The 25,026-nt window shown below is 49.6% G+C and overlaps 1 protein-coding gene across 1 annotated transcript in view; it reads left to right on the top strand.

Annotated features, from left to right (window-relative positions):
- Window positions 1-25,026, top strand: part of SLCO2B1 (solute carrier organic anion transporter family member 2B1) — a 58,023-nt gene that overhangs the window by 6,845 nt on the left and 26,152 nt on the right. The window contains exons 2-7 of the mRNA XM_026115319.2: window positions 6,530-6,633; window positions 16,102-16,239; window positions 16,352-16,514; window positions 17,916-18,143; window positions 19,401-19,499; window positions 23,509-23,639. Coding sequence (XP_025971104.2) covers window positions 6,553-6,633; window positions 16,102-16,239; window positions 16,352-16,514; window positions 17,916-18,143; window positions 19,401-19,499; window positions 23,509-23,639 — 840 coding nt within the window. The 5' untranslated portion in view covers window positions 6,530-6,552. The remainder of the gene's footprint in view (window positions 1-6,529; window positions 6,634-16,101; window positions 16,240-16,351; window positions 16,515-17,915; window positions 18,144-19,400; window positions 19,500-23,508; window positions 23,640-25,026) is intronic.

The raw sequence follows: 25,026 nt of genomic DNA, 5'->3' as shown, positions 1-25,026 counted from the left end.
TTAGACTCCTAAATGCTGATGTTGAGAGTGGAAAGTCCCTGCAAGTTTTACGGGAGCAGCAATTTTACTTGAGAGTTTACTTGCAGGCGCATAAGGAAACAATTTTCTGCTTCATCAGGGTTCAGTGCAGGCTTCGAAGAGCGTTATGTCAGGGTCACTAGCACTGCGTGTGACCACAGACCCTGCCACCTCGGCCGGTCGCCCTGGATGCTGTCCAACACCAGCCTTGCCGTGATTCCATCTCCCTCGTGAGCGAGTTTGGTGCTCCTCGGGTTTGAGAAGAAGAGGTGAACACAGCATCGAAAGCTCCAGCAAAGCAGCATTTGGGGCAATAAAAGCGTTGGGCTGTCTGCGGGGCTGAGGCAACGTCTCTGCAGTCTGCTGATGGATGTAAATGAATATACTCGTACATGCAGTTGCATAGGATGGATGGTTGTACACACAGAGTCACAGAAGGGTTGAGGTTGGCAGGGACCTCTGGGGACCATCTCATCCAACCCCCTCCTCAAGCAGTGTCACCTACAGCAGGTTGCCCAGGACCATGTGGCTCCAAGGAGCCACCAACCTCTCTGGGCAACCTGTTCCAGTGCTCCAAGAGAGCAATTGGGTGCAGAAGCACATCTCAAGGTGCTGCAGAAGCGCAGGCACCCAGGGCCAGTGGCAGCAGCTGCTTGGCGGTGCAGTTTCACTCCCCAGGGTCGAGGAGGGGAAGGAAAGACAAATGCTGAAGCCTGCTTGGATGAAACTGCACGGAGGGATTTCGCAAAGCGGAACCGCGTTGCTTGGCTACCCTGCAGGGTGGTGAAACCCAAAGCTGCCGGGGAATAGATCCATACGAGCGCCACGTTGTCCCTCATTGCTGCCTGCGGTGAAGACCACGGGCTTCATTTTGGGAGAAGGAAAGTCCATGTGTGAAGGCGTCTCCGTTGGGACAGACAGAGGGAAGCTCTCTGGGGAGAAACACAGCACCTTTGCCGTCACCCAAACACTCATTGCTGCACTGCTGGGTTTCTCGGAGGCCCCTTCCCATCCCTGCACCGAACAAGCTCATCCTTTTGGTCAGCAAGAGACCAGCAGCTCACGAAACACGGCTTAAGCTGCCATGTTGTCCTGGTTAGTGTCCTGCCAGGAGCAGAAGACAGGAGTCCTGCAGACTGCCCCCTCTCTTGTGCCATCCACCCCAGCGCTGCGGCCCATTGATGGCACCAAGAGCTCAGCTGGAGATGGATACGTGGAAATGTCTCACTGGGGGCTGGCTGGAGGGGGCTGCTGGCCCGGGAACCAATCCTCCTGCCCTCACGTGTGGAAGGTGGCATGGAGAAATCCTTCAGGCACTTATTCACTCGCAGCCACCCCCGTGTGTGACCACAGCCCAGTCCCTTCACGGGTCTCAAGGCAGGATTCCCAGCTGCCTCCAAGGCTTGCAAACAGCAACCAGTGTCTCTCATTAAATGGAGTGTATAAACATGGCGTGTTGTGCAAACGCAGCCTAATTGCTCTCATTTAGCTAATTGAAATGGGTGGGAGGGCCACACGGGGCTGGTGTTTGGAAAGGATGCTGATGCCCTCCCGTGAGCCCGGCTGTTCACAGCTGTGATCCCGAAGTGTCTTCTGCACTTGGAGCGCGAACTTTGAATTCTGGCATCGGCACAAACATGCAACGTGACTGCATTTACACAGTGACCGTGAGAGCCTCTTCTACTAGACCCAGGCTTGCTTCCTTCGCTGCAGTCCTGTAAATATGCTATCATTGCTTGTAAAAAAGCCTTGCAAAATGTTCTGCCAGGGAAGAGCTTACTCAGCTACTGCAGCTGCAAGCGGTGCTGAAGCCTCCGCTACTCCCTTTGCAGTGCCCTGAAAACCAGAGGAAATGTTTTGCTGTTTGGCTTCACACCCCTGCTGCCTGCAGCATAACCTTGGTCCCGTGTGAGAAGCAGGATTCACGGCTCTGCCCCTTGCGATGCAGTTTTAAATTGGAGGAAGAAGGCGGGCAGGGAGCGGATTGCTCCTCGGTGAATTGGGAGCGTTCGGCTGCGGCGAGGCTGCGTAAGCGATGAGGGAGGGCAGGCTGTGGCGGTGGCAGCTCAGCTGGCGTTATTGTTCCTGACAAAGTTCTTTTATAGCCGCAGCTGACTCCAGCATGCAGAAGTGAAGGGGAACAGTAAACAAGTCTCTGCAGCACCCTTTCCCCCCTGCGACAGCTGGGCCTGGGAACGGCACCCGCTGCGCTAAATCATCCCCCGCCGTTGCAATGCACGGCCTTATCTGCTCATCGATTAATTGAAAATTATCTTCCTTTCCATCTGGATACGTCCGTTCCTTAGGAGCAATGTGGATCTTGCCACCCTCACAGGGGTTATAACATGTTACGGGAGAGCAGGGAGCTGCCGTGGTTGGGCTGAGCAAAACGGGCTCAATTCTGGAGAAGGAAATTGGCACCAAACCGCCCTTCGCGTGCTCTCTTCGTGCGATTTTGGTTTGCTCGTTAAGTCTTATCTGCCTTGCTCTTTGAATGGGTCCTTCCTGCTAAATCAAAGTACTTTTCAGTTTCAGTTTATTCTTAAAGAGACATTGTGAGTAAATGGTATCTAAATCCAAAAGTTTACTCTTGTTTTTAACTCTGCAGCATTTCAGATCTCCACTAAATGTTTCCTCTCAGGTGTCTCTACGGCTTAATCCCGCTCCGTGTCTGATAAGCAATGCCCACGTGAAGGTGATACTGAAATGCAAGTAGGAAACCCGGTCAGACATGAGATCGGAGTGTGCGTGGTGGGATGAAGGCAGAATTAGCTGTGCATCCTCGGCCGCTGGCTGCCAAGAGCTAACGCAGGTTCTCCTTTAACTCGGGGGACTCCCCTGGAGAAAGAGGAACTGGGCTCCCGCAGCGGTGGCACGAGGGCTTCGGGGTGACTGTGGTGCACAGCAAAGGGCAAGGGGCTTTTACACCCTGCTTGTGCAGGGACTGGTGGGAACGTTTCCACCTCTTTGGTTTTTTTTAACCTTTTTATGAAAATACAGCCACCAAGAGGATTGCGTAAAACTGTTTTAAGAAAAAGGTTAAATGTATTCCAGGTGTGGCAGCTTCCCAAACTCACCGAAGGGTTAGAAGATGCCCGTATTTGAACCCTGGGCCGGGAAGGGCTGGGCAGGGTGAGCAAAACACCTCTACAGAGCACAGTATTCATGGTTTGCAGATTTAATTTACTGCATCTTCTCTGGTGATGAGGGCTAGCAAATACGTTAAAACAGGTAACTCGGGAAAGAAGGACATCGAACCTCCAGTGCTTAACAGCTCCGTGGACGTGCCCATTCCTGGAAATCTGGGCTGGGACTCCTTTCAGTTTCCTCCCTTGCTACCTTGGCACTGCTGTTTCTTTTCTGTGTGTCACCTCTGAGCCTTTGAGAGGCCTCAGCTCTGCCAGCAAACTCAGCAGCTGTAAATAATTCATCACAGCGCTGCTCCCAGAGACAAGCAATATTGGACACCGCGGTCCGGAGACAGGCAGGTACTTTGGCTACTGAGCTGCTAAACTCTCCAGAGGTTCTGGGGAGCTTTTCATGGATGCTTTAATTTACGATTGAATTTACTTTATTGATCCCATCCTGTATTTCGTTGTAGCACTATCTCATCTCTCGAAATGGGGCTGAGGGCAGCAATTGCTTTTTTGCAAAGGATGCTGTGGAGCTTGTAGCTCGGCGGTATGCTGGTCCCACTCTCATATTTGCCTGTGCTGAACATTTAAGGACTGTATAAACACCACAGTTAAGACAGTCTTTATTGCTAGAACTGACATCAGCCAGCAATTTGTTAATTTGTTCCAGGTTACAGTACCTGCTCCTTTGCTGCCCATCATGGGGGAAATAAAATTATACAGAATAAACAGTAATGTGAAGCCTTTCCCCCCGTTTGCTGTAGAGCTTGTAGATGCTGCACTCGCCGAGATGGAAACATCTATTAGCGTGTCCTGAACAACAAGCTAAAGCCTGATGGGTTTAATGTGCCGCCAAACAAAGCCGCTTCCCGAGCAGGAAGTCTGGGCACTAAAAACACAACAAAGCAATCGGCCTCCTGCAAATCGTTCGATTCACAGATGCAGCCGATGTGGAAGGAGGATGGAGCACGGAGTATGAGAAGGGAAGGGGGTCAGCAATAAAGGGAGGGAGATGATGGATTCCCACAGGTTAATGTTTCTTCGTGCAGTTAAATTTAGATGTTGGTTGTGGAGCAAGAAACTTAATGTGGAAGGATACTTGCAGGTGAGAGGTAAAAACACGCTAGGTAAGAAAGATGGCAAAGGAGGAATTTAAAGCATCCAAGACACAGCATTTGGGGGGAGGGATAAGGGCTTGCTGAGCTCCCCTCCCGCAGGCAGGACCTGTCCTGGCCTCCTGCCTCTGTGCCCATGGGAGAGTCCCCAGATCCCTCCTCATTTAGCAGCAGCTCTTGGGAAGGCAGTTTGGCAAGTCGGCATCTCCAAACCTGCCTCGTCTATGGGAAGAAAGCTCAAGCATACCCTTCCGTGTGGCTTGCAACCCGGTCTGACAGGGAGCTGAAACCAGTTATATCTCATGAAGACGCTTGGTAGCAAACCTGCACTCGGTCACAACCGGTGAAGCAGGCCTAACATTGCTGGGATCTTCATGTCTGGGCAGATCCCTTGGCCCAAGGACTGCTCTAGCGCAGTTTAAGAGCTGAGCTGGGTTTTTCTTTTAACCCTTTTTCCCATCTCATCAATGTGGAGGGTATTTCTGTCATTTTATAGCACTGACCTTCAAATACAGTGTCGCTGTGTAATGCATATTGCAAACGTATCTAGAAAGCCAAAACACCGGTGTGATAAAATGCAATATATAATAAGGAGGCTGAATCCTGGTCTAAGCTGTATCTAGGCAAATCCGAGGAGCTCCTCTGGAGTCTGTGGAGCTGCCCTGCCTTGGGAAGGAGAATAGAGCCCAAGGAGATTTCCACCAGCACGGTGGTGGCCAGAGTCTGCCCCAGGCACTGTATAAGGACCATAGGATGCTCCATTTTGGCGGAGGTTCAGGAAGGGATTAGGACAAGTCTGGGGAGTCCTGCACTAACTGGATGGTCATTCCAGGTGTGGGGCTGATACCAGACTGAAATAAGCCAAGAGGTTCTGCGTGGTTCAAAGATATGAAGGAGGCAATCAGAGCAATCGAAGAGTCCCATCACTTGGGACAGTGAAAATTGCCCTCCTTCCTCCTACAGGTATTGAAATGATTATCAGACAATGACAGCATCGCAGAGGCTGGCAGGGATCTCTGCAGCTCGCCTAGTCCAACTCCCTGCTCAAAGCAGGATCACCTGGGGCAAGTGGCTCAGGATCGTGTCCGGTCAAGTTTGAATGTCTCTAAGGATGGAGATGCCACAACAGGGCAACCTGTTCCGGTGTTCAGCCACCTTCACGGTGGAGAAGTTTCTTCTTACTTTAAAATGGGATTTCCTGTGTTTCAGTTTGTGCCCGTTGCCTCTTCTCCTGTCACTGGGCACCACTGAGAAGAGTCTGGCCCTGTCTTCTTTATACCCTCTCAATCCCCCCTCAGCCTTCTCTTCTCCAGGCTGAACAGCCCCAGCTCTCCCAGCCTTTCCTCATAGCAGAGATGCTCCAGGCCCTCCATCATCTTAGCAGCCCTCCACTGGACTCTCTCCAGTAGCTCCATGTCTCTCTTGCACTGGGGAGCCCAGCACTGGACCCAGCACTCCAGGTGTGGCCTCACCAGGGCTGAGCACAGGGGCAGGATCACCTCCCTCGACCTGCTGGCAACGCTCTGCCTAATGCGCCCAGGACACCACTGGCCTTCTTGGCCACACGGGCACCTTGCTGGCTCGTGGTCACCTTGGTGTCCCCCAGCACCCCCAGGTCCTTCTCCGCAGAGCTGCTCTCCAGCAGGTCACCCCCAGCCTGTCCTGGTGCCTGGGGCTGTTCCTCCCCGGGGCAGGACCCTGCACTTGCCTTTGCTGAACTTCACGAGGTTCCTCTCTGCCCATCTCTCCAGCCTGTCCAGGTCCCTCCGAACGGCAGCACAGCCCTCCGGGGCATCACCACTCCTCCCAGTTTGGTGTCATCAGCAAACTGGCTGAGGGTGCATCTGCCCCAGCATCCAGGTCATGGATGAAGATGTTAAACTGTATTGGTCCTGACTATACCCCAGTGTGGCTGGGATTTGAGGATACCGGGATTCTGTCCCTGCACTCATTACTCAAGCTGTTTGTGGAGTAAAATGACTGTGAAGTAAGATGATAATTCTTAACCTCTTAACTTTCTTCCCATAACTCTTAACCTTAACTTCTCCCACGCCCTGTTGATTAGGTCATTAGTGTTTTGCATGCTGCTTTGCAGAAATGAAGTGCTAAAAGGATTGAAAAACATGCATAATTAATAATCGGTTGTGTTGACCATGTGCCTGTTGTGTGGGAGTCTGCAAAGCATGACTGGATTTTGCTGTGCTGAGCAAAGCGAATTCACATGGAACACTTAGCATTGTGCTGAATGATTTATTTTGGCAGGCGGATAAAACAGACCTGACAGAATGACAACTATCGCCACAAAGAGCAGCTACCTGGATCAATCCCGGAAAACGTTCTGCAAGAACCCGTTTCTCAGTATCAAGGTAAATACCTCCCGCTTTCTATAATCCACCTTGGATTACTAGTTTAGAAAAGGAGAGTTTAGCTTTCTGCAGAAAGCATTGACCTGATATCTGTCTAGCAAATGTATTTGAGAAGTGCAAGAAGGTGCTGCCTGTCGCTGAAGGGCACTTGGACAAGTGACTATTTTGATCTAAAAGCAAGCGGTGGAACAATGATGTTGCGACACGGGTTTAACTTTCAAGTTCTGCAGTATTCAACTTCCGTCAGTGAAACTCGCAGTGCCCAAACCAGGTCTTCAAGAAAAACAAATATATTTATATAACATATATAACACTTCACCCTTATGGATATTACTTTTTTGTAGTCTCTTTCCTGCATGCTCTGTCCACCACTTGGCAGCCTGCAAAGCTGTGGCTATGAGCACCTATCTAGGCATCTACAGAAAGGCAATAAATGGGATCTAGTTGGCTTAAATCCTGCTATTGTGTGAATTTACACACTGAAAACATATGTCCTAAACAATGACTCAGTCCACCCACCCTTCAATGCTGCCTAACCTTGATGGAAATTCATTATATTCCTCTTTTTTTTTTTTGCCTTAGGGTATCTATCTCAGCAATCACTACTAGATATATCTGGGCATGCAGGGAGAGAGTGTTTCCACATTTTCATCCAAGAGCTTTGTTGGAGTCTGGTTTAGGCTGACAGATGTGTGGACTTCATTAAACCCTTTGGAGAAGTCCCCAAAGTTAGATGTGATTGGGACCACAGGATGTGGCGGTCACTTCTACACAGCAGTGAATCCTATATATTAACGATGGTATGATAAAACCACCTGTGGAACTGGTGGTCTGCTGCAAGATACTATTGGAAAAGGCAGTGTAGCAACAGTCAAAATACTAAAAAATTGGCAAACATTTAAATAAGAAAATCATCTGCCAAGTGGTAGTAATAATAATTACATCGACCACGATGATTTAGGAAAAAGCTAATGCTCAGCTTGCATCAGGATCAAATTCATATTTCCATCTTGTTTTCTGCAAACAGGACATTTTGGAGTTTTTGTGCTCTTTTCTCACACATCGCAAGCAGACAGGAGACTAGACTGTACTAACTGTTGGTCTTGTCGGATGACAATTCCGATGTTCGACGGAGCATATAATTTGGTTTGTGAATATCAGCTTTCAAAATGCTCTTGTTTAAACAAATGAAGTTGACAGGAATAGACTCTTCTGCTGTGGGAATATGCGACCGTGAAGTAGGTGCTTGAAATAGCAGCGGTCTGTGAGAGCCAGGGTTCCAGGTGGTATTACGTGGAAACAGCTGAAAATCTGTCTGCTGGGTGAATAAATTGAGAGCAAGACAGAAAATGCTTTCCCTGATATTATGTGGCCACAGGTTTGGGGATTTTCTCCGTATGCATACAGTAAGTGTGACATCTCGCTGTAAAATCCTCAGCATCGGGGTATTACCATGGCTCAAAGGCTTTTCAAAGTGAAAAACATCAACGATTTGCTGCCCAGCTGCCCAGCAAGCATGCTGCGAAAGCGTGTGATTTAATATGAGCTTTTCTTAGTGTGTCATTGCAAGTGTGCGCACGAAAAGATGTTTTAATTTAGTTAGAACCTATAGCGACTTGGTAAGTGGGGAGTCCAGATTTCCATTCTCCCTCTTATCTTCTAATTGAATTTTAATGTAAGCCAGGACAACTCGTTTAAACCTTGTTTCTTCAAAGTCCTGTGGAAATGCAGTGTCCTGCCGGACTTGGTGCAGCTCTGAGGTCCTCAAAGGCTGAAGGTACGAGGAGATCTTAACAGAACCGCGCGTGCACCTAGCTCCTCCGCTCCGGGGGGTGACTCCCTCTCTACTGCAGCATCTGATTCATATATGTTTGGCTGAATAATTGCACATCATGCATAATACCGGCATTGTCATCAATTTGCCCTTAATGCTACAGCAGTACAGTTGGACTCACTGCAGAGTCTCACTAGGCTGCAGAGCAAAATATGACAACCGGGGAGACACATTGCACTGAGAAAGGGAATGTTCCCTCTAAAAATAAGATTTAAGATTTCTCTATCATTTTTCTGGGAAGAAAAATGGTTTGGTTTGGTTTGTTTTTTTTACAAATGCTGGTGAATTTAATCCTATAAATCCCTTGTGGCAGAGGGGAACATGAGCTCCAGAGGGAGGAACTGAAGCTGAGGGTTACGAGCGTAACGTGTCCTGTGGCAGATGGTCCTGGGGTTTCTCCCCCAGTCCTCTTAGTCATTTCGGCTCAGGTTTTTTGCATGTCAGCACGAACATCTTTAAAACCAAAGTCCCATTGATTTTTCCTTGCGATGATACTTTGAAGTGGTGTGTAACTTCAAAGATAAAAGTCACTCAGGTGCAAAATCAACTTGGATCTATGAGCAGATTTTTTATTTTGCTGGGAGAAGACAGCTATGAAACCAGAAGTACAGGAAAATCTTGGCTGGCAATATCGTAGGCCAAACCTGGGCAGGGTAATGGGCAGATCTGAAACTGGTTATGGATGCTGGAGTCTACTGCTTTCTGGAGGATATTCTAGAAAGTGTGGGATTTGGGTGGAAATGGGTTTTTGAGACCAGTTCTTCTCTCCCTGGACACCTTGCTGCTGGTCTTCTGCTTGGCAAGGTCTGCAGAGAAGCCAGTAGCTGGAGGGGATCCTTCAAGGTCAGGGCAGTGCTGCAGGAGGTAGGTGGGCAGGTATTGCCATTGCAGCAGGCTGGGACCAACCTTGGCAAAGCCATTGCTGGGCATTACCCCGACTACAGCACACAGCCAAGGCAAGCAAATCCCGTTCCCTGGTTTTACCCTTCACATTTAGCTGTCTGCTGCAGGCCTTGTTTTCACCCCTGCGGCTTGTATAGCTGCCTGCTAATCTGTGTCCAGGCAGAGCTGACCTGGCCATGCGTATCACCAAACACACAATTAAATTCAGCACAGGATGTTTCCTCCAGATGGCTTTTTTTTTGCTTTCAAGAAGTTAGGTCACCCTGTCTGGTTTCTAAATAAATAGATGACGTCCTCAGAAAATGTAACTTCAAGAGCAGGATTTGAATAGCTCTTGCAGAAACACAAAAACAATTACTCAGTGTAGCTTGTGTGTTTGAAGTGGCTGAAGGACTGAAAAATCATAGCACTGCAATTCAGATATTTGTATAGAGAGGCATGAAAAGTAATTGCCACATGTCAAAATGCGACTCAGAGACATGACTCTAAACAGTCCTTCTGGGGAATGCTCTGCAGTCTGATGGGCCCTGAGCCTATAATGAAATCCGACACTAATTCCTGCAGTATGTCAGAACAGATAAACTAAGATCTGATGCTGCTTCCTTTGAAGTCCAACATCTTATCTTGGGTTTGAGGAGCATTTGGCACCCAGTGCTGGATACACGAGTTAGATAAGAGCAGTTCTGCTGAAAAGCTCCCTCCCACCACTGCAGGGTAGCACAAGGATGCAGAGAAGTAGGTAGTCAGAGATGCTCCGATGGAGATTGCTGCAGAGGGAGAAACTGGTTTTGAAAGACTGTGTGTGTTATAGCAACAGCCCAGGGCATGTTGCGGTCCCATGGCCGTGTTTCCCATCCATGCCAGACCCTGGCCTGCTCCCGTGGCTGCCTGTTGCCATCCTAAGCTTTGAGGATGCATCCAGGTGCAAGAGGACCTTCATGCTCCGGAGCGTGGACTCTAGGCTCATTCACAGACACCCTCATCGGTCCCACACCTCTCCTCAAGGGACAGTGTGTACCTGCAGCTGTGGCCACTTCCTAAGGTTATTGAGGAGCTGGTTGAGGCCATTCACCCTCTGCGGCGACTAGTCCATCTCAGCCTCCACCACATCATCTGGCTTGTTCTCTGCACTGGTGGAAACCTGCTGTGCACCAGACAGCCCTGACATCAGGGACCCAGCCCTGTTGAAGGACTCCTTGTCCTTCAGTAACGCAGCTGACGTTGTGGTTTCCGACCTGGGGATGTTTTCTGCTCTGCGCCTGAAGAAGAAACTAGACATGTTTCTACCCTATGCCTTTATTACAAGTTGTTCTGCACGGTGGTGGAGCCTTGGGCCCAGTTATAGGCAGTTCCGATTCCTCCGAGGCCCATTCCCTCCTGTCTATAAGAACAGCCCAGCGCATGGGGTTTTATCACATATAAGGCACAAAAAACAGCTCTTAACACAGCAGCAAATATCTCCCAAACACATGGTAGGAGCATGACAGGGACTTCCCTGTGACACCCGGGGTAGGAGTCGGTGTGTATCTTTCAGAGCTTTTAAATGGAGGTTTCACTGCCAAACTGCATGAACAGCACTAAAACACAATGGAAGCTTTTAAGAAGCTTTGTAGGCCAATGAAAGATAAGATATTGGTCTTTTATCCCTGGTTTTGCAATTTACTGTCTGCTTAGAGTTGACTAAATTTGTCTTTCCTCTTCAGCACGTCTCTGTGTAGAGTGGAAGCGGCAATACCTTGCCGACATATTGCAAGGCTTAGTAGAGCAAAGCTGGCAAAGTGGTATGGGAGCCTTCAAAAAAACAGGAAAAAATGCAGAAAAGTAGTGCTCTCATCCTAAAAAGCCTGACTGCATAGAAGCACCACGAGGAGTTTTGCTCCTTGTTGGAGAAGGCCCATTCTCCCCACTGCTGGCTGCTATTTACTGGTTGTAAATGCACAGTCGTGATGCCACCTTTGAGCGAGGGGACATCACCAGAGGGGACATCACCAGAGACCTGGCAGAGATGCTCTCCTTCCTTCTGGGGCACCGTGAAGTGCAGTCGAGATGGAGGGGACACAATCTCTGTTTTCGTGCAGAGACACGTGCCTGGGGTGCTCTGCAACCCACAGTGTGGGCAGCGGATGGGCTGGTTCTCTGCAGGAGGATGTCAGCACAGAGCATCCAGGCTGTCCACTGGTCCTCTCCAGGTCCAGTATGGTGTTCAGTGTTACACCCGAGCAAGCTCCCCTTTTACTAATGCTTCAGAGGTGTTTATAAAAGAAATACCACTGCAAACCACTCCCTTCCTTCCTCCTCAGCCTACACAAATGCTGGTTTGGATTCTCGGTGTTGTCTTAATGCCAGCAGTTTAGAGGGGAGAGGATGTGAACATGGCTCAGTCTGTAATGGGAAAGAGGTGCCAAACAGCTGGGATGCTTCTGGGATCCCTGAGCTCTGGGACTGGTCCTCTCTTTCCAGGGCTGTGTCCTGCCCTCTGGGCCCAGGGTCTGGAAAAAGGCTGGTTTCTGCCAATCCAAGTCACCTCCAGATCATCTTCTTGTGTTCCTGATGACTGCTGTGGCTGGCGGAGATGCTAATTGTAAGAGGAGCTGTGATGTCTTAGGTTGACAGGGCCAGTTCCAAGGATGGCTTTAAATACCAGGACCATTTTATCTCAGTTGAATTGCAGATGAATCAAAATGATGGAGCTTCCTGATCTCCTGAAATAATGAATCTAGAGAAATCATATTCCCACTGCCTGTGTAGTCCATCTGACTCGGCCTGGCAGATCCCACCAGTCTCAAGCCCAGTCGTGGAATGGGGATCGAATGGGAATGAGAATCAATCAAAAATAGTGCAGAAATGCTAGGTGTTGGCAACTAGAAGTGTCCAGTTAAAAGCCTTTTCTAAAAAGGCATGTGTTCAGGAAAAGACATTGAAACACTTAATTACAAGCCAAAGGAGCCCTTCTGCTGTTGATAGCTCAATCTTAGGAAGTTCTGCCAGGCAATCAGTGGGGTTTTTCCTTCCGTTCATTTCATCCTGCTGTTTTTCACTTGGGTTGGATGCCTTCTTAGCTCTTTAAATGAGCCCGCTCCCTCTGTGGGACACGCTGCACACCTGAGGGCTCTTGCTGTGCTTTCTTTAACCACCCCACGGCTCTCTGCCTCACCCAGGCCCTCTGTCCTCCGAGGACCGGCAAAGCCCATCTGCAAGTGGAGAAGAGGTAGCTGCTTTCCACCCTGGGCACCCCAGGGTCCTTGTAGTGGGATGCTGGGGCTCCTTAGACCACCTCAGGTTTCCTTAATCTGGTGCCATCCCCTAAGGTTGCACTGCAGACATCCCCAGGTTGCACTGACCCAGGCTTTAGCTCTTCTCAGTGTCCCCCAGAACCTGCAGTATTGCTTTCGCCTTGCAGAAAAGGTGACGAGAAGCCTATAAAAACACCGTGGATTTCAGTTCAGGAGCTTTGTGAGCTCAAAGCCTAGATCTTTGCCACCCAAAAGCCCTGCCTTCAGCGGCCATGGCATGGAGGACAGCCCCAAAACCTGAGCAGACTGAGGGGCACACAGGTTGTGTTTGCTCTACGGACAGAAAGACCAGGGTCCTTCTTCCAGTTTAGCTTTCCGCTCTGGATGACTGGAACTAGAAGCACAAGCTTGCTGAGAGAAAACCAAACCCCTGTTTTTAAACTGATGCTTTCCAGTGACACAAGCCCACTTGAAAATTGTTGTTTTCCCATCTGGAATGTCACCTTGATTCTAACATGTTCCCATAAATACATATTTTTCTCTGCCACTAAAAAATCATAACATTAACAAAAATTGACCACGATTATGTTGGAACTACTGTTTATGGTGATTTGCAAGCTCAGGGGTTGGAAGTAATCAGTGAAAAGAGCTCTGGAAAGAAATGAAAACACCACGCTATTGTCAAACTCCAAGAACATTGGAGCTGTGAAATCAGTATTTGACAAAAGAATAAGGACGAGATGGGTCAGGCTGTATATTTTCCTCATGGCCACGCTCTCATGATGGGCATGGAGGCAAGTCTGCTCTCCTGGGCCTGCTCCACATCTTCTCCAGGTGACACTTCCATGGGCTGCTGCCGGTCCCCAGATCAGCTCTTCCAAGCATGAAGTGGACATTTTGGGCATGCTGAGAGCCTGAGCAGTGGCAGGGGACATCCTTGGTGCTGGAGCTTGCCTGGCTATACCACCAAATTGCCCAAATACTGCCTGCATGTCTCGGGCTTGGACCAGCTACTGCTTTCCCAAAAAGCTCCTAGGCACAGGTTGGGACTTAGCATGAACTGCAGACCATTCACAGCAGGTGTTTTGGGTGAAACCACCCTGTTCTGGAGGCTCAGAGAGTTTGGCAGTGTGGATGCGGGCTGTGCTGTTCCCACCAGCCTTGGTACCAGAGAGCAGCCTTGGGCACGTTTCATGTGCAAGTACAGACTTAACCTTTGAGACTGAACCAAAGCTCATCTCACAGCCACGAATTTGAATGGAGGAGACATGAAGCAGCTCTTCTGGTGCCTCAACCCCCTTCCAAGCCTGTCGTTGGGCTTGCAAAGCAGGCAAGATTTGCTTCCTGAGCTCTGAGATGGTGGAAAGGGATGGCCCAGGGAGGGAGGGAGCCAGAAGTAATTCGATTTTAGCGCTGCTGTCATCATTCCTAGCAGACGTTGCTCTCCGAAGCTGTTATGAGGGTCACCCGGTGTAAAAACCGATCTCCCATTGCAGGGCTGAAGAGTGTCATTCCAGGCCATACAAGTCAAGGTGCCAGATGGCCCGATCAGACACAGGAATATAAACACGTTGTCACTGCTGCAGGACTGAACGCAGCACCGTGTCGTGCAGCCAGGACAAGCAGGGATATATGCCTCTCCAGCGGGGCTCCAGTCGAGGAGTCTGGTCCTACTTCTTCTGGCAAATAACCAGCTGCGCCGTGGTCTGGTGGCTACTGTACAGACCCTGGAGTAGGAAGAAATGGGGTTCTTGTCCAGGTCTGTCACCAAAACTTTTACAGGGTCATTTCTCTGTGCTGTGCTTCAGTTTGCCCGTCTTTACCATTCCAGCCTCCCAAGCGATTTTGGCCTCCTGCATTGAAGAGGACGTGAGGGAGAGCTCGGGGGCTGTTGAGCAGGCAGCTGCTGATACAAACCAACATGCCATGAAATTCCCGGATTTGGATTTCTGTTTGGCTGTGTGCTACAGATGCCAGGAAAAAAAAAATGAAGCTGGCCTCCATCTCTGAACTCATGTATGCAGAAAACAGTGCCTAGCATGCCTTGCAGGAATGTAGCAGTTTAGGTGAAGCTATCTCTGGAAAAGCTTTCCCTTGGCTGGGGGACATTTCTAGTCCAAACGAGATGCACGCCTCAATAGCGGCATGAGCCTGGAAGCTCCTGGTTCACATCCCTGCTTTGCCTCGTGAAGACACAAGTCACTGAAGGCAGTGCTACCATACCCTGGTATTCCAGGTCTCAGGAGCCAACTCAAACAAACCCTTTTTACTTTTTGCCTTTTTGCACTGTAAATATTCCCTCTGCTTACAGAGCAGTCCAGTTTGGCAGAGGCCCCACTTCAATTCAGGAACAGAATGAGACATAGCCAAAACCCAGCCTGGGGCGAGTGGCTCCTTGGCGTGAGGTTCTTGCCTGGTGGGAGCTGGCTGTGAAGTGCAGAGCCACAGCAATGCCCAGCTCTGGCCAGTGGCTTGGGAAAGGTCTGCCAGAAGCAGCACCCCTTGGCTTCCTGCAGTGCCCGAGGCTGAGGGCAGCATCTCTGCGGGAAGCCAGGGATATTCGGTCTCTCCTGCAATGAGATGGAGTTGCCCATCTCCTTAGGGCGTTAGATGGTTTGGGTTGCTTAGCTCGTTTTAACTCATTTGGGGACAGGGGAAGGATGTCTGTGCAGAGCCACATGGCAGCAGGGAAGGGTCTTGCTTGTCACCTCTCCATGTTTGCTGAGCATTTTGCAGAGCTCTAGGTGAAGGGGAAGTGTCCTCCATCCATCCTGAAGCTGGCCTGGGACAGCTTGCTGGGCAGTTTGAACCAGGCGTTCGTGCAGGTGGCCATGCACTAGTAGGTCCCAGACCCTCGAGGAGATGAAGTCAAAGGATTTTCTGGGAGCTAAAGGTCTTTGATAAGGTTTCTTTCAGAAAATGGAGAAGAACTATCACATTTTCCAAAAGGAGAAATGTCCTTTTCATCCATGGCTTTGAACCGGGTTGGGGTGGGGGAAGGAAGCAGAACAGCTGTATTATCTTCTCTGTCCTGCTCCAAAAACACCGTTTGCTGCTGAGTTTGGTGGTGGGGCTCCTTCCCCACCATAAGAGCTCCTGCCATCACTGGGAATAGCTGCCTGGCTTGGGCTGGGCTGGAGCGGGAAGGTTGTGCAACCATCCACTTCCACTGCCGAATCTCACGGTCAAGGCCAACACAAACTACGATCAGCCCAAGTGAAATGATTTGTTTGTCCAAAGCTATTTTCTACTGAAGAAACTACTCTCCTCGCAAGTAATAACTCTGTTGACATTTGTGGCAGGGAAATGTTTATCGGCCCTGACCTAATTTCAGAACACAATCAACAACAGGAACAGGGTAATATTTCAAAGGTGGCTATTCGTGTTCAAAATCCCAACCTTTATATATGAAATGTATTTGTTTCTAATGGAAAAGAGTTTGTTGTTATGTTGCAGCTTGCAGTTACAGTGCTGGACTCTCTCGTTTTGTGTTGGCAGTTCTTTGTTTTTTGCCATGGGCTCCTGCAGCTCTCCCAGCTCCTGATCTCTGGCTACCTGAAGAGCACCATCTCAACCATCGAGAGACGATACGGCCTGTCCAGCCAGACATCGGGGTTACTTGCTTCCTTCAATGAGGTGACATCTCCCTTCTCCTCTCCCTTGGTCTACCAGGCGAAAACTTTTCCTATGCTCCTGTCGTTCCCTTGCCCAGCGTTTACGAGGCTGCTTGGTCTGTGTCCTGCTGCAGGTTGGAAACACGCTGCTGATCGTCCTCATAAGTTACTTTGGGAGCCGAGTGCACAGGCCCCGTTTCATCGGCTGTGGTGCAATTCTCGTCTCCCTGGCCGGATTTCTGATGTCTCTCCCTCACTTCATAACGGGACCCTACGAATACGACCACTCCATTGCCAGTAGGTACTCTAGGTGCATAATTTATTCCTTTTAGGAAAGATAAAGGAAAAAACCTTTTCTCATGGCATCAGGAGCTGCAAGCTGGGGGTTTGACCTCAAGGAATTGAATATTGAATTTTGACTTTCTGACAATGAAATGGTCTCAGCTCTGAGAAGCAGCAGCTGGCCATGCAGAAGCAAAAATAGAAGACAGCTTATGGGTTGGAACCAGAGAAAAGGGCATTAAGACTGGTAAAACGTAGGCTGTGCTCCTGATTACCTTTATCCTCCACATATTTATGCAGCAGATAAACAGCAGATAGTACGAAGGTCTCTCCCCAGCCATCAGGGATCTGATTTTCCATGAGAGGAGCCAGCTTGTCCACACTCGCACGAACTGCTGTCTTGTTTCAGTTTCATAACTGAGATAAGGGAAGGTCTGGTGAACCCTGTCACGCAAAGCCCTTTGCAGGAGCACAGCAGAAAGGATACGGGAGGGAGCCCTGGCTTGACCCAGGGAGATAGCAGAGGGAGGTGAAAGGCAGTTGTCTACAGTGGGAGAGCAGTGGTTTCACGACTAAGTCCTCCTGCTTATGGGGTAATTCACCTGTGTTTCTTTGTTTAGCTAAGTTATCTCCGAGGGGACGCTCTGAGGTTTTAGACCCCAACAGAAAATCAACCTCTTGTGGCAAACATGCAGGTATAAACCACTCATGGAGCACCAGGCCAGGGAGGAGTTGTAGGCACAGGATCCCTTCCTGAAAGAAGGTGAAGATATAATAAGGAAAAAAAGAAGAGAGAAAACCTCTCTTTTGTTACCTTCCTAAATCCTGCCACGAAGCTTCAGCAAATCCATTAGAAGCCTCCAGTAAAGGGCTTTTCTCCAACTCAACAGAGATAGCGCAGCTGATTTGCTCAGCTCCAACCACCAAAGAAAGATTTAATAGGTGAATAATTTGTAGATGCAAACAGGGGTCAGATGCTAATGACAATTTGGAAACCAGCTAACCATGCCTTTCAGAGCGGCTGGTGCAGGTGGCCACAGGTCCAGCACTTGGAGTTGCATGACTTGGGACATAGCCATGAAAACCTGGTTATAACCAGATCCCTGGTATTTTAGGGGTGATCAGGCTGCTGCTACATGATCTCTGACCAATACTTTCACTTAGGCACCTGTGTAATCCCCAGTTCTCATTTCCTGAGCCCCTGTTTATGAAAATCTGCAATTTTTCCTCACTTAACTTCATTGCAAGATCCATCAAAGCTCTTGGAAGTGATCTTGGCCTCACGTCTGTTGCATGCATACCTAAGGGCTTGCTGTTATCCTTGGGAAGAGCAGACGTTAGGTAGCCCATTCTTTCTTGCTACCGAACTTTGCTCCCTGGCTGGTCCCCTTGGACCCGTTCTCCTTGTCTCCGCAGGCATGTTCAGCAACGCTACCGACCTCTGCCAGCCTGACGGCCCGGGGGCCGGTGGGAACCTCAGTGATGCCAGCTGCATGCCCCACACCGTGAAGGAGAACCACGAGGTCCTCCTCGTCATGTTTGTGGCCCAGGCGCTGCGAGGCATCGGCGGCGTCCCCATCCAGCCCTTCGGGATCTCCTACATTGATGACTTCGCCAGCGAAAGGAACTCTCCCCTCTATTTGGGTAAGATGGGGAATGAGCCCTGTTATGGAAAAGAGGGGACTCCAGCATTAGCTGTCTCCAAAGAAGGCAGACGTTGTGCTAGTCTGCGTGAACAAGAGCAGAGCTTGCCATAACCTTTCTGCTCTACCATGCACTATTTGCAAAAATAGCGTGACTGCTTCAAGCTTGGACAGACTGGAGACACACCAGAAAGGAGCGAGGAGAACTGGAAAACATGATTTAGGAGAGAGGCTGGAAATACCGTTGTTTTCAGCCTGTCAGTGAAAAGCCTGAGAGGGACACGATAACCATCTCCTCCTACAAAATAGCTTCAACAAGGAGAAAAAGAATAATCTCGTCTCCATATTCACAGGAGGCAGCGGTGGACTTAAGCTGCAAAAAAGAAAAAAAGACTTTGTTTAGCTATGGGAAAAAATTATAGGGAGCTTAAACACCAGAGGCAATTGCCTGGGAGGCAAGCAAGTATCCTTCAGTGGAGGAGGTGCTGGAGAACAGCCCGGGCAGGAGGGATGCTGCAGGGTGGTGGGATGGAGAAGATGGGCCCGGCAAGTCCTTCTCGCTCTTTTGTAGCTATTATCTGTGACAGCCTGTTGAACTGGCTGGGGAGTGAGGATGGCTCGAGAACGGGTCACATTAGCTGTCAAGAAACTACAAGAACATTTGTTTTGTCTGCATCGACTTTTCTCCAGTGGATGCTCCAACCTCCTGGAAGATATTTAAACAGATCGCCTGTAAGATAGGAGTTTAATCTTACATGTGTTTGATCTTTTTATCAGTAGTTCACATAGGAGTCGTTGCCAATAAAAGGTAAATGAGAGGCAGTAAACTGTGTTATATAAAGAAGTGATTAAATCAGAAAGCACAGTACAAATGTCAGTCCAGATTATGTCAGCAGTTCCTCGAGTAACGTTGCATTTGCTGGTTTTCTCATACTAAGGGGCACATCTTGGTCCCAGCCTTTGTGTGAATCCAAAGGAAGATCTGAGTGCTGCAAAAGGTTTCCTATGAAGGGAGCCTGGAAAGCATGGGCTGTCAACTTTTGAGGGGAAAGAAATGAGAGAGCAGTAAGAAAAGCATGGAAAGCAGTGGCCATTTTAAAGGAGTAAACCAAGGGAAATAGCCAGAGTTGGTGGCAGGACACAGTGTAGATGGATCCTGGTCCAGCCCATTCTGGCTGGTCCTGCCTTGATGCTTCTCTTGTCCCCTGTGGTCCCTTCGCTTATGGCTGAGCCCCTCTCTGCTCTCTTCCCTCCGCAGGGATCCTGTTCTCTCTGACTGTCATCGGGCCCGGGGTGGCCTTCATGCTGGGCTCTGCCATGCTGCATTTTTACGTCGACATTGACAAAGTCAGCGGAGGTGAGTCAGGGCATCCTCGGGCAGCCGTCCTCCACGCTCCGGCACCGCGTCGGCTGTGGGCACGGGGGGGATGGATGTGCCGGGGGGAGCTTGGGAGAGAGGGGCGGGAGCACGCATCTACCCAGGGGTGCAGGAATTCCCATTTACTGAGCCCACAGCCCCCTCTGCGGGCATCCTGGTACCAAGGGGGTCAGGACGCGACCTGCCAGCAAGTGAGACAAGGTCTGGCTTTCCTTCATGGAATCATTTCCAGCAGCCAGTGCTTCTGTGGGTCCGGTCCTGTCAGTGCTAGGGTGCATACCTCAAGTAAGCAGGTCCCTCCCATCTGATTTAGGGCCACAAAGACAAGTCCACAGGTTAAGCCCAGCCTGGTGATTTCTAGAATCCCGTATTTCCATCGTCGCTTCCGCCTCCTTCAGACTTCGGTCTCTTGCACCTGGGCTGCTGCCAGGTCCGCTCAGAGGGATGCTCGTCTGCATCGTGCTTACACGGCTGCGTCTTTCGGAGCAGACTTCATGTTGGTTCTTCTAAAAATTCTCTGCCATCTGCCAGAAACACCATGCAGAGCCTTTCACCACCAGCCAGCTCAGGGGAAGAGGGGGGATGTGGAGGACAAGCAAAACTCAGAGAGGGGCATGAAAGAGAGAGACGAAGGGAGAAATAGGAGAGAAGGAACAGAGAACAGGTAACAGGACTCAGAGAAGCAGAAGAGGGGTAGGATGGGAGGAAGGTGAAAACAGGAAGAAGAGAAATGCAGGACGGGGCAAGAGAGAAACATGAAAGGGATTTCCCTTAACAGCTTTCCAAACGTCTGTAGCTGAGCTGTGCTGTCAAAGCATTTGTAGAAGTCCCTGAGCGGAGGGATGATCTCTGCCCCTGCTGCTCCAGCAGCATGTTGGCAGAGGCCAAACGTGTGAGTGATGCGGGAGGAATGATGAAAATTGCTAGTGACAGATATGGCCCCGTTTGCCAGCTTGTCCGGAGACCTGCCCAGCACCATGGGCACCATGGATGTTTGATGCTATAAATGCAATATTGGAGCTGGATGAGCATTGGGTGTTTGATGCTGTAAATGCAATAGCTTTGACCCTTCCTTGGGGCTTCCGGCTCATTCCTGCTCATTGACTTCACCAGATGTTTTTTCATTTGGACTTTATCACTTTATATGTTTACGGTATTTGCAGCACAGGAACACACTCTGATCTTCCCACTGCTTCCTCCTAGCAGGCAACCTCCAAGCTTATTGCAGCATTAATCCATCCTCCGCACTGGTGGGTGAGCCTTAGCAAAGCATCCTGAGCACAGACAGTTGAAGTCCACTGGCGATTAACTGCTCCTGTACTGAGCACATCTAGTCCAGGTGAAGGAAACATGCCCTAAATTGTGATCTTTCACAAATCCTTTGCCTAACATCTGCCCCCTTACAAAGGAGCTTGGGACCTATGCCCTGCCTTTGGCTCGAGCTCCATCCTGGCATTTTGGGTTCTTTAGCTAGTGGGATTTTTGCGATGCTCTGGGTGCAGTGCCGTTCAGGAGCAGCACAGGCTGCTGTGTACCACAGGCATTTCATGGGCAGATGGATGCATGGTGGGGCTTTGCAGAAAGCTGCAGAAAGCAGGTGCCCAGGAGCAGAAGCCAAAGCTTTGATTGGAATCGCAAAGGCGGAGGAAGCCCTACATGTGCTGCAGGAGCTGAAAAGATGAGGACAGCTGCCAGTGAAGAAGGAATTACTCTGAAATCAGTACATCTGGCCCTGCCAAAGCCCTTTCACTACACTGTGCTGGGTCTGCAGTCCATGGGGTGATATGTGTGGGTCTTAAGGCTGCAGAAAGGATGGCGAGCAGGGGAATTGCCTGAGAAGCTCTCTGCCCAGGCCGCACACAGCAGCAGGGAGTGGGACCCCATCTCCCACAGAACTGAGGCCATGCAAAGGAGAAAGTCAGGATGTCTACGTAAAGAAGTTGTGATGCACATGACAAAGCCGTGAGACCTTACCTTGTTCACACTCATACATATTTTGAATCCTTTAACAGGATCCTTTTCCTAGGAATTCCCAAGGATAGAACTCAATGAGCCCTTTCTGCAGGGGGGAGTTGATAGCTCTTTTTGATCATGATCATTTTTCTCAGTCCCAGTTCCTTTGACCTTAAAGTCAGATGGAAATTTTTCTGCTTGAAAGATCGGTTCAGTATTAAAATGCTTACTGTTATATACCACCCCTCAAACGCTTTCTAGTGCTGTGAGCTCACCTCAGGGAAGCACCCCAACTTTGGGCCAAGGAGCCAGATGGCCCCTTTGCATGGTGAAAGAAACACAGGCAAAGACACTGAGCAAAACCTCTACGAAAAGGCTGTGAGCAGATTTGGTCCTCTGAGCAGTGCAGCGGGTCATCCCCATGGGCAGTCCCAGATGGCCGGTTTCTTACTCTGCTCTTCATTCTCTGCAGTGAAATGAAGCATCACCCCTAATCCTCTGTTTATTATCTTTGCTAAAACACACTCTAGATATCTTTCGGGTTGCACACACGCACACACTTCCCCTCCAAGCCCCCGCGCTCTCAGAGCTGAGCTCTGGCCAGGGGTTTGTCGATGTATTTGCAGAACAAACACCACCACTCCTGCTGCCAGCCCCAGAGGGTCCTCTGATTGCACAGGGCTTGGCTTATCTGCCTCCAAAGGGCGAAGAAATAGGATTAGGGTCTGCAGTCTGCCTGCACACCCTGATGCTTAAATCTTCTAAGGCATCTCCTGCAGACCGAAGCTGAATGAGAAATGTGTTTGGGTAGCCAGAACTGGAGAACATCCTGTTTCAGAGCTATCTTCACACTAACTGATTACTGGGGGAAACTAGCAAGCTGTGGCTGCTTACTGCTAAATCCCATTTAACCTCCTGTTTTCTTGGAAAGAAGCTTGTCAGTGTTTATTCAGGAAGGGATTTTTAAATTCCCGTTTGCTAAACACATCATGCAGGGCAGTTATCCAATTCCTCCAAGCACTTGTCACTTGTTACGTCCAGAGATGGGAGAGTAGATGTTGCACTACCTGCTGTACCACACTACGGTGAACTGAGAGTAGTTTTAATTGCACCCAACTGCCCTTCACAACAGCTCACTTGCATTAAGCCTCATGGTTAAGAAAGAGGTTTGCAGAAGGACTCGTTCCCTCAGCTTGCTCATGAATGCTACCAAACCACAAGAATCCCGTGCTCTGTAGAAATGTTTTTTGCTTGCAGACCCACCCTGTTGTGAATTTGCATCCTGGCTTCTGCATGTCGTGTTTTATTTATGCCACGTACCCTCCCCGCAGAACATGCTATCTTTGCCAGCGTGCCACACGACAGGGAAGGATATTGGGCTGACAGAAGGAAGGTGGTCAGGAAAAAGGGATAAAAATTAGAATCCATAAAAAAGGGATATAATACTTTCTTTAAAACTGCCTTGTGTTGCTGGAACTGCAGAGTTGGCACTGGCTGATGGACGAGGGTGGTGGGCAGAGCTCCAAGTCCTGACATGGCCAGTGGGTTTCTGTGCGGATAGCCAGACTCTAAAAATCAAAACAGGGCTCTTGGATGCCTAATGTTAGGGATTAGAGTGAATTCTTACCTACATTTTAATCTTCAGGAAGGATTTTTACTTGTGTGCTGAGAGAGATCTTGACTTAACCCCCCCTCCTCCCCCTCAAGTGAGCATTTCTGAGCTTTTTCACAATGTGGCTACTCCTTCTGTGAAAATACGGTGATGGGAGTGCTTTCCTTTGCCTTTACAGCACTAGGATGTCCCTGTCGCATTAATGCAGAAGGAAATGAGATTTAGCACCACGGGATGAGCCAAGTGCAAATGCTGCTCAGATGCCCAAATTGATGGTCCCCAGCTTGGGAACACCGAAGTCTCCAGCTGGCTGGTGCCACCCAGCACTGTCCCCTTGCTGGGCGCATGGGAGGGCAGGAAAGGTGCGGTGGGACCTCTCTGACCACCCTTGTTTAAATGCTGTTTTACCTCTTTGTATTGCAGAGGAAGTCCAGCTCACGAACGAGGACCCACGATGGGTTGGCGCTTGGTGGCTTGGTTACCTGGTCGCAGCCAGTCTCGTGGCCGTGTCTGCAGTGCCTTATTTCTTCTTCCCACGCGAAATGCCAAAAGAGGTAGGATGGGAGAAGGCAAGGTGTGCTGCAGATTGCTCCTGTGGTTTAAACCGTGACTGCAACCATCTCCCGGGGTTGCTGAGCTCGGTTCAAAACCTAACACTTCATGGGGCTTTACAGAGCCTTGTTAGCTTGAAATTAAAGCATAAAACACAAGTGCTTTTTTCACATTGCACACAAATTGGCTGTTCCTTCCTCACCACCAGCCTTTTCTGCTGCATCCATGGGAAATGTGACTCTGGCAGTGGTCTCGGGCTATGCAGTTTATATATATATGTCCTGACCTCAGATGTGTTCTGTGGTTCAATCTCATCTCCAGCATCAGAGGGTCTTTCTTCTTGGGCCTTGTATGCTAAGCAGGGCCCAGTTTGGCTAGTAAAACCCAGAGCGGTGCAAGCAGTTTAATGGGTGCTATAACTCCTTGGTGGCACTCCCAAGCAGCTCTGTGCGTTGATATCCTTGCCTGCATGACTCAAGGCCCTCTTCACAGGAATACACAGGACTAGGCAAACTCCGTGTGGATTAAAGTCCTGCCTTGTTGTAGCCCCCCTCCTGTTTCATCTGCGGATGGGAATCCCTTGATTTCACTACAGCAGCTGTAGCCTTGTTCCTTCTGCCTGGTCTCTTTGGGGAGCTGGTGGGAAGTGCTGCACAGATGGCCCTTGCTTCCCTCCAGGAGAATCCACATGTGCCTGATGAGGAAATTTGTCCGGGTTCATAGGAGATGTGAATAACGCTTCAGGAGCCTTTTCATTAGAAATTGGTGATGAGAGTTTCATCCTGGGGATGTTGGAAACACTGACCCTGGCGGGTAGCTTTTTTCTCGTTCCCACCACGGAAGCACCCTTTAACCCTTCACTTTCTGTAGGGCTCGAGGGTCAGCTGCTGCACTCGCGTCCAGTTTGCCCACCTCCTCTTCTCAGTGACTTGCTGTGACCTCTTTGCTGGCCAAGAGGACTTTGGAGAACTTCCAACCCCTTTTTCCCCAACCGTGCCCGACATCCCCTAGGGTATAAATTGGAGGAAACCATCTCCCTGAAAGGTTCCCCATCTGTCAAAGGGGCGTCACAGTGCTTCTCCTGGCTCTCCAGAGCTGTCTGGCAGAGAAAAGCCTTTAGCAGCTAAAAGCTGTCCCTGCAAGCCAAATTAACATCTGACTGCTGTTAGCTTGGAAGAAGCTGTTGTCTGTCCCTCCTTGGAGTCCACGGGCTGGGGGAAGCTTTGCTTTTGTTTACTACCAGGGTTTTGACTTCTCCAAAGCCCTCGTGAATGTGTTGGAGCTTGTGCCAACATGCAAAACAGTCTGCAAGCTTCCCAAGCGCTTTGCTGGCTGCAGGTCCTCGTCTCTGGCAAGCAGCGTGTCATGGGGAATAATTTAAAACAAATT

Source organism: Dromaius novaehollandiae, chromosome 1, assembly GCF_036370855.1.
Source record: "Dromaius novaehollandiae isolate bDroNov1 chromosome 1, bDroNov1.hap1, whole genome shotgun sequence".
NCBI classification, from domain to species: Eukaryota; Metazoa; Chordata; class Aves; order Casuariiformes; family Dromaiidae; genus Dromaius; species Dromaius novaehollandiae.
The sequence above is the reverse complement of the archived record's forward strand: the minus strand, read 5'-3'. Positions and strand labels throughout refer to the sequence as shown.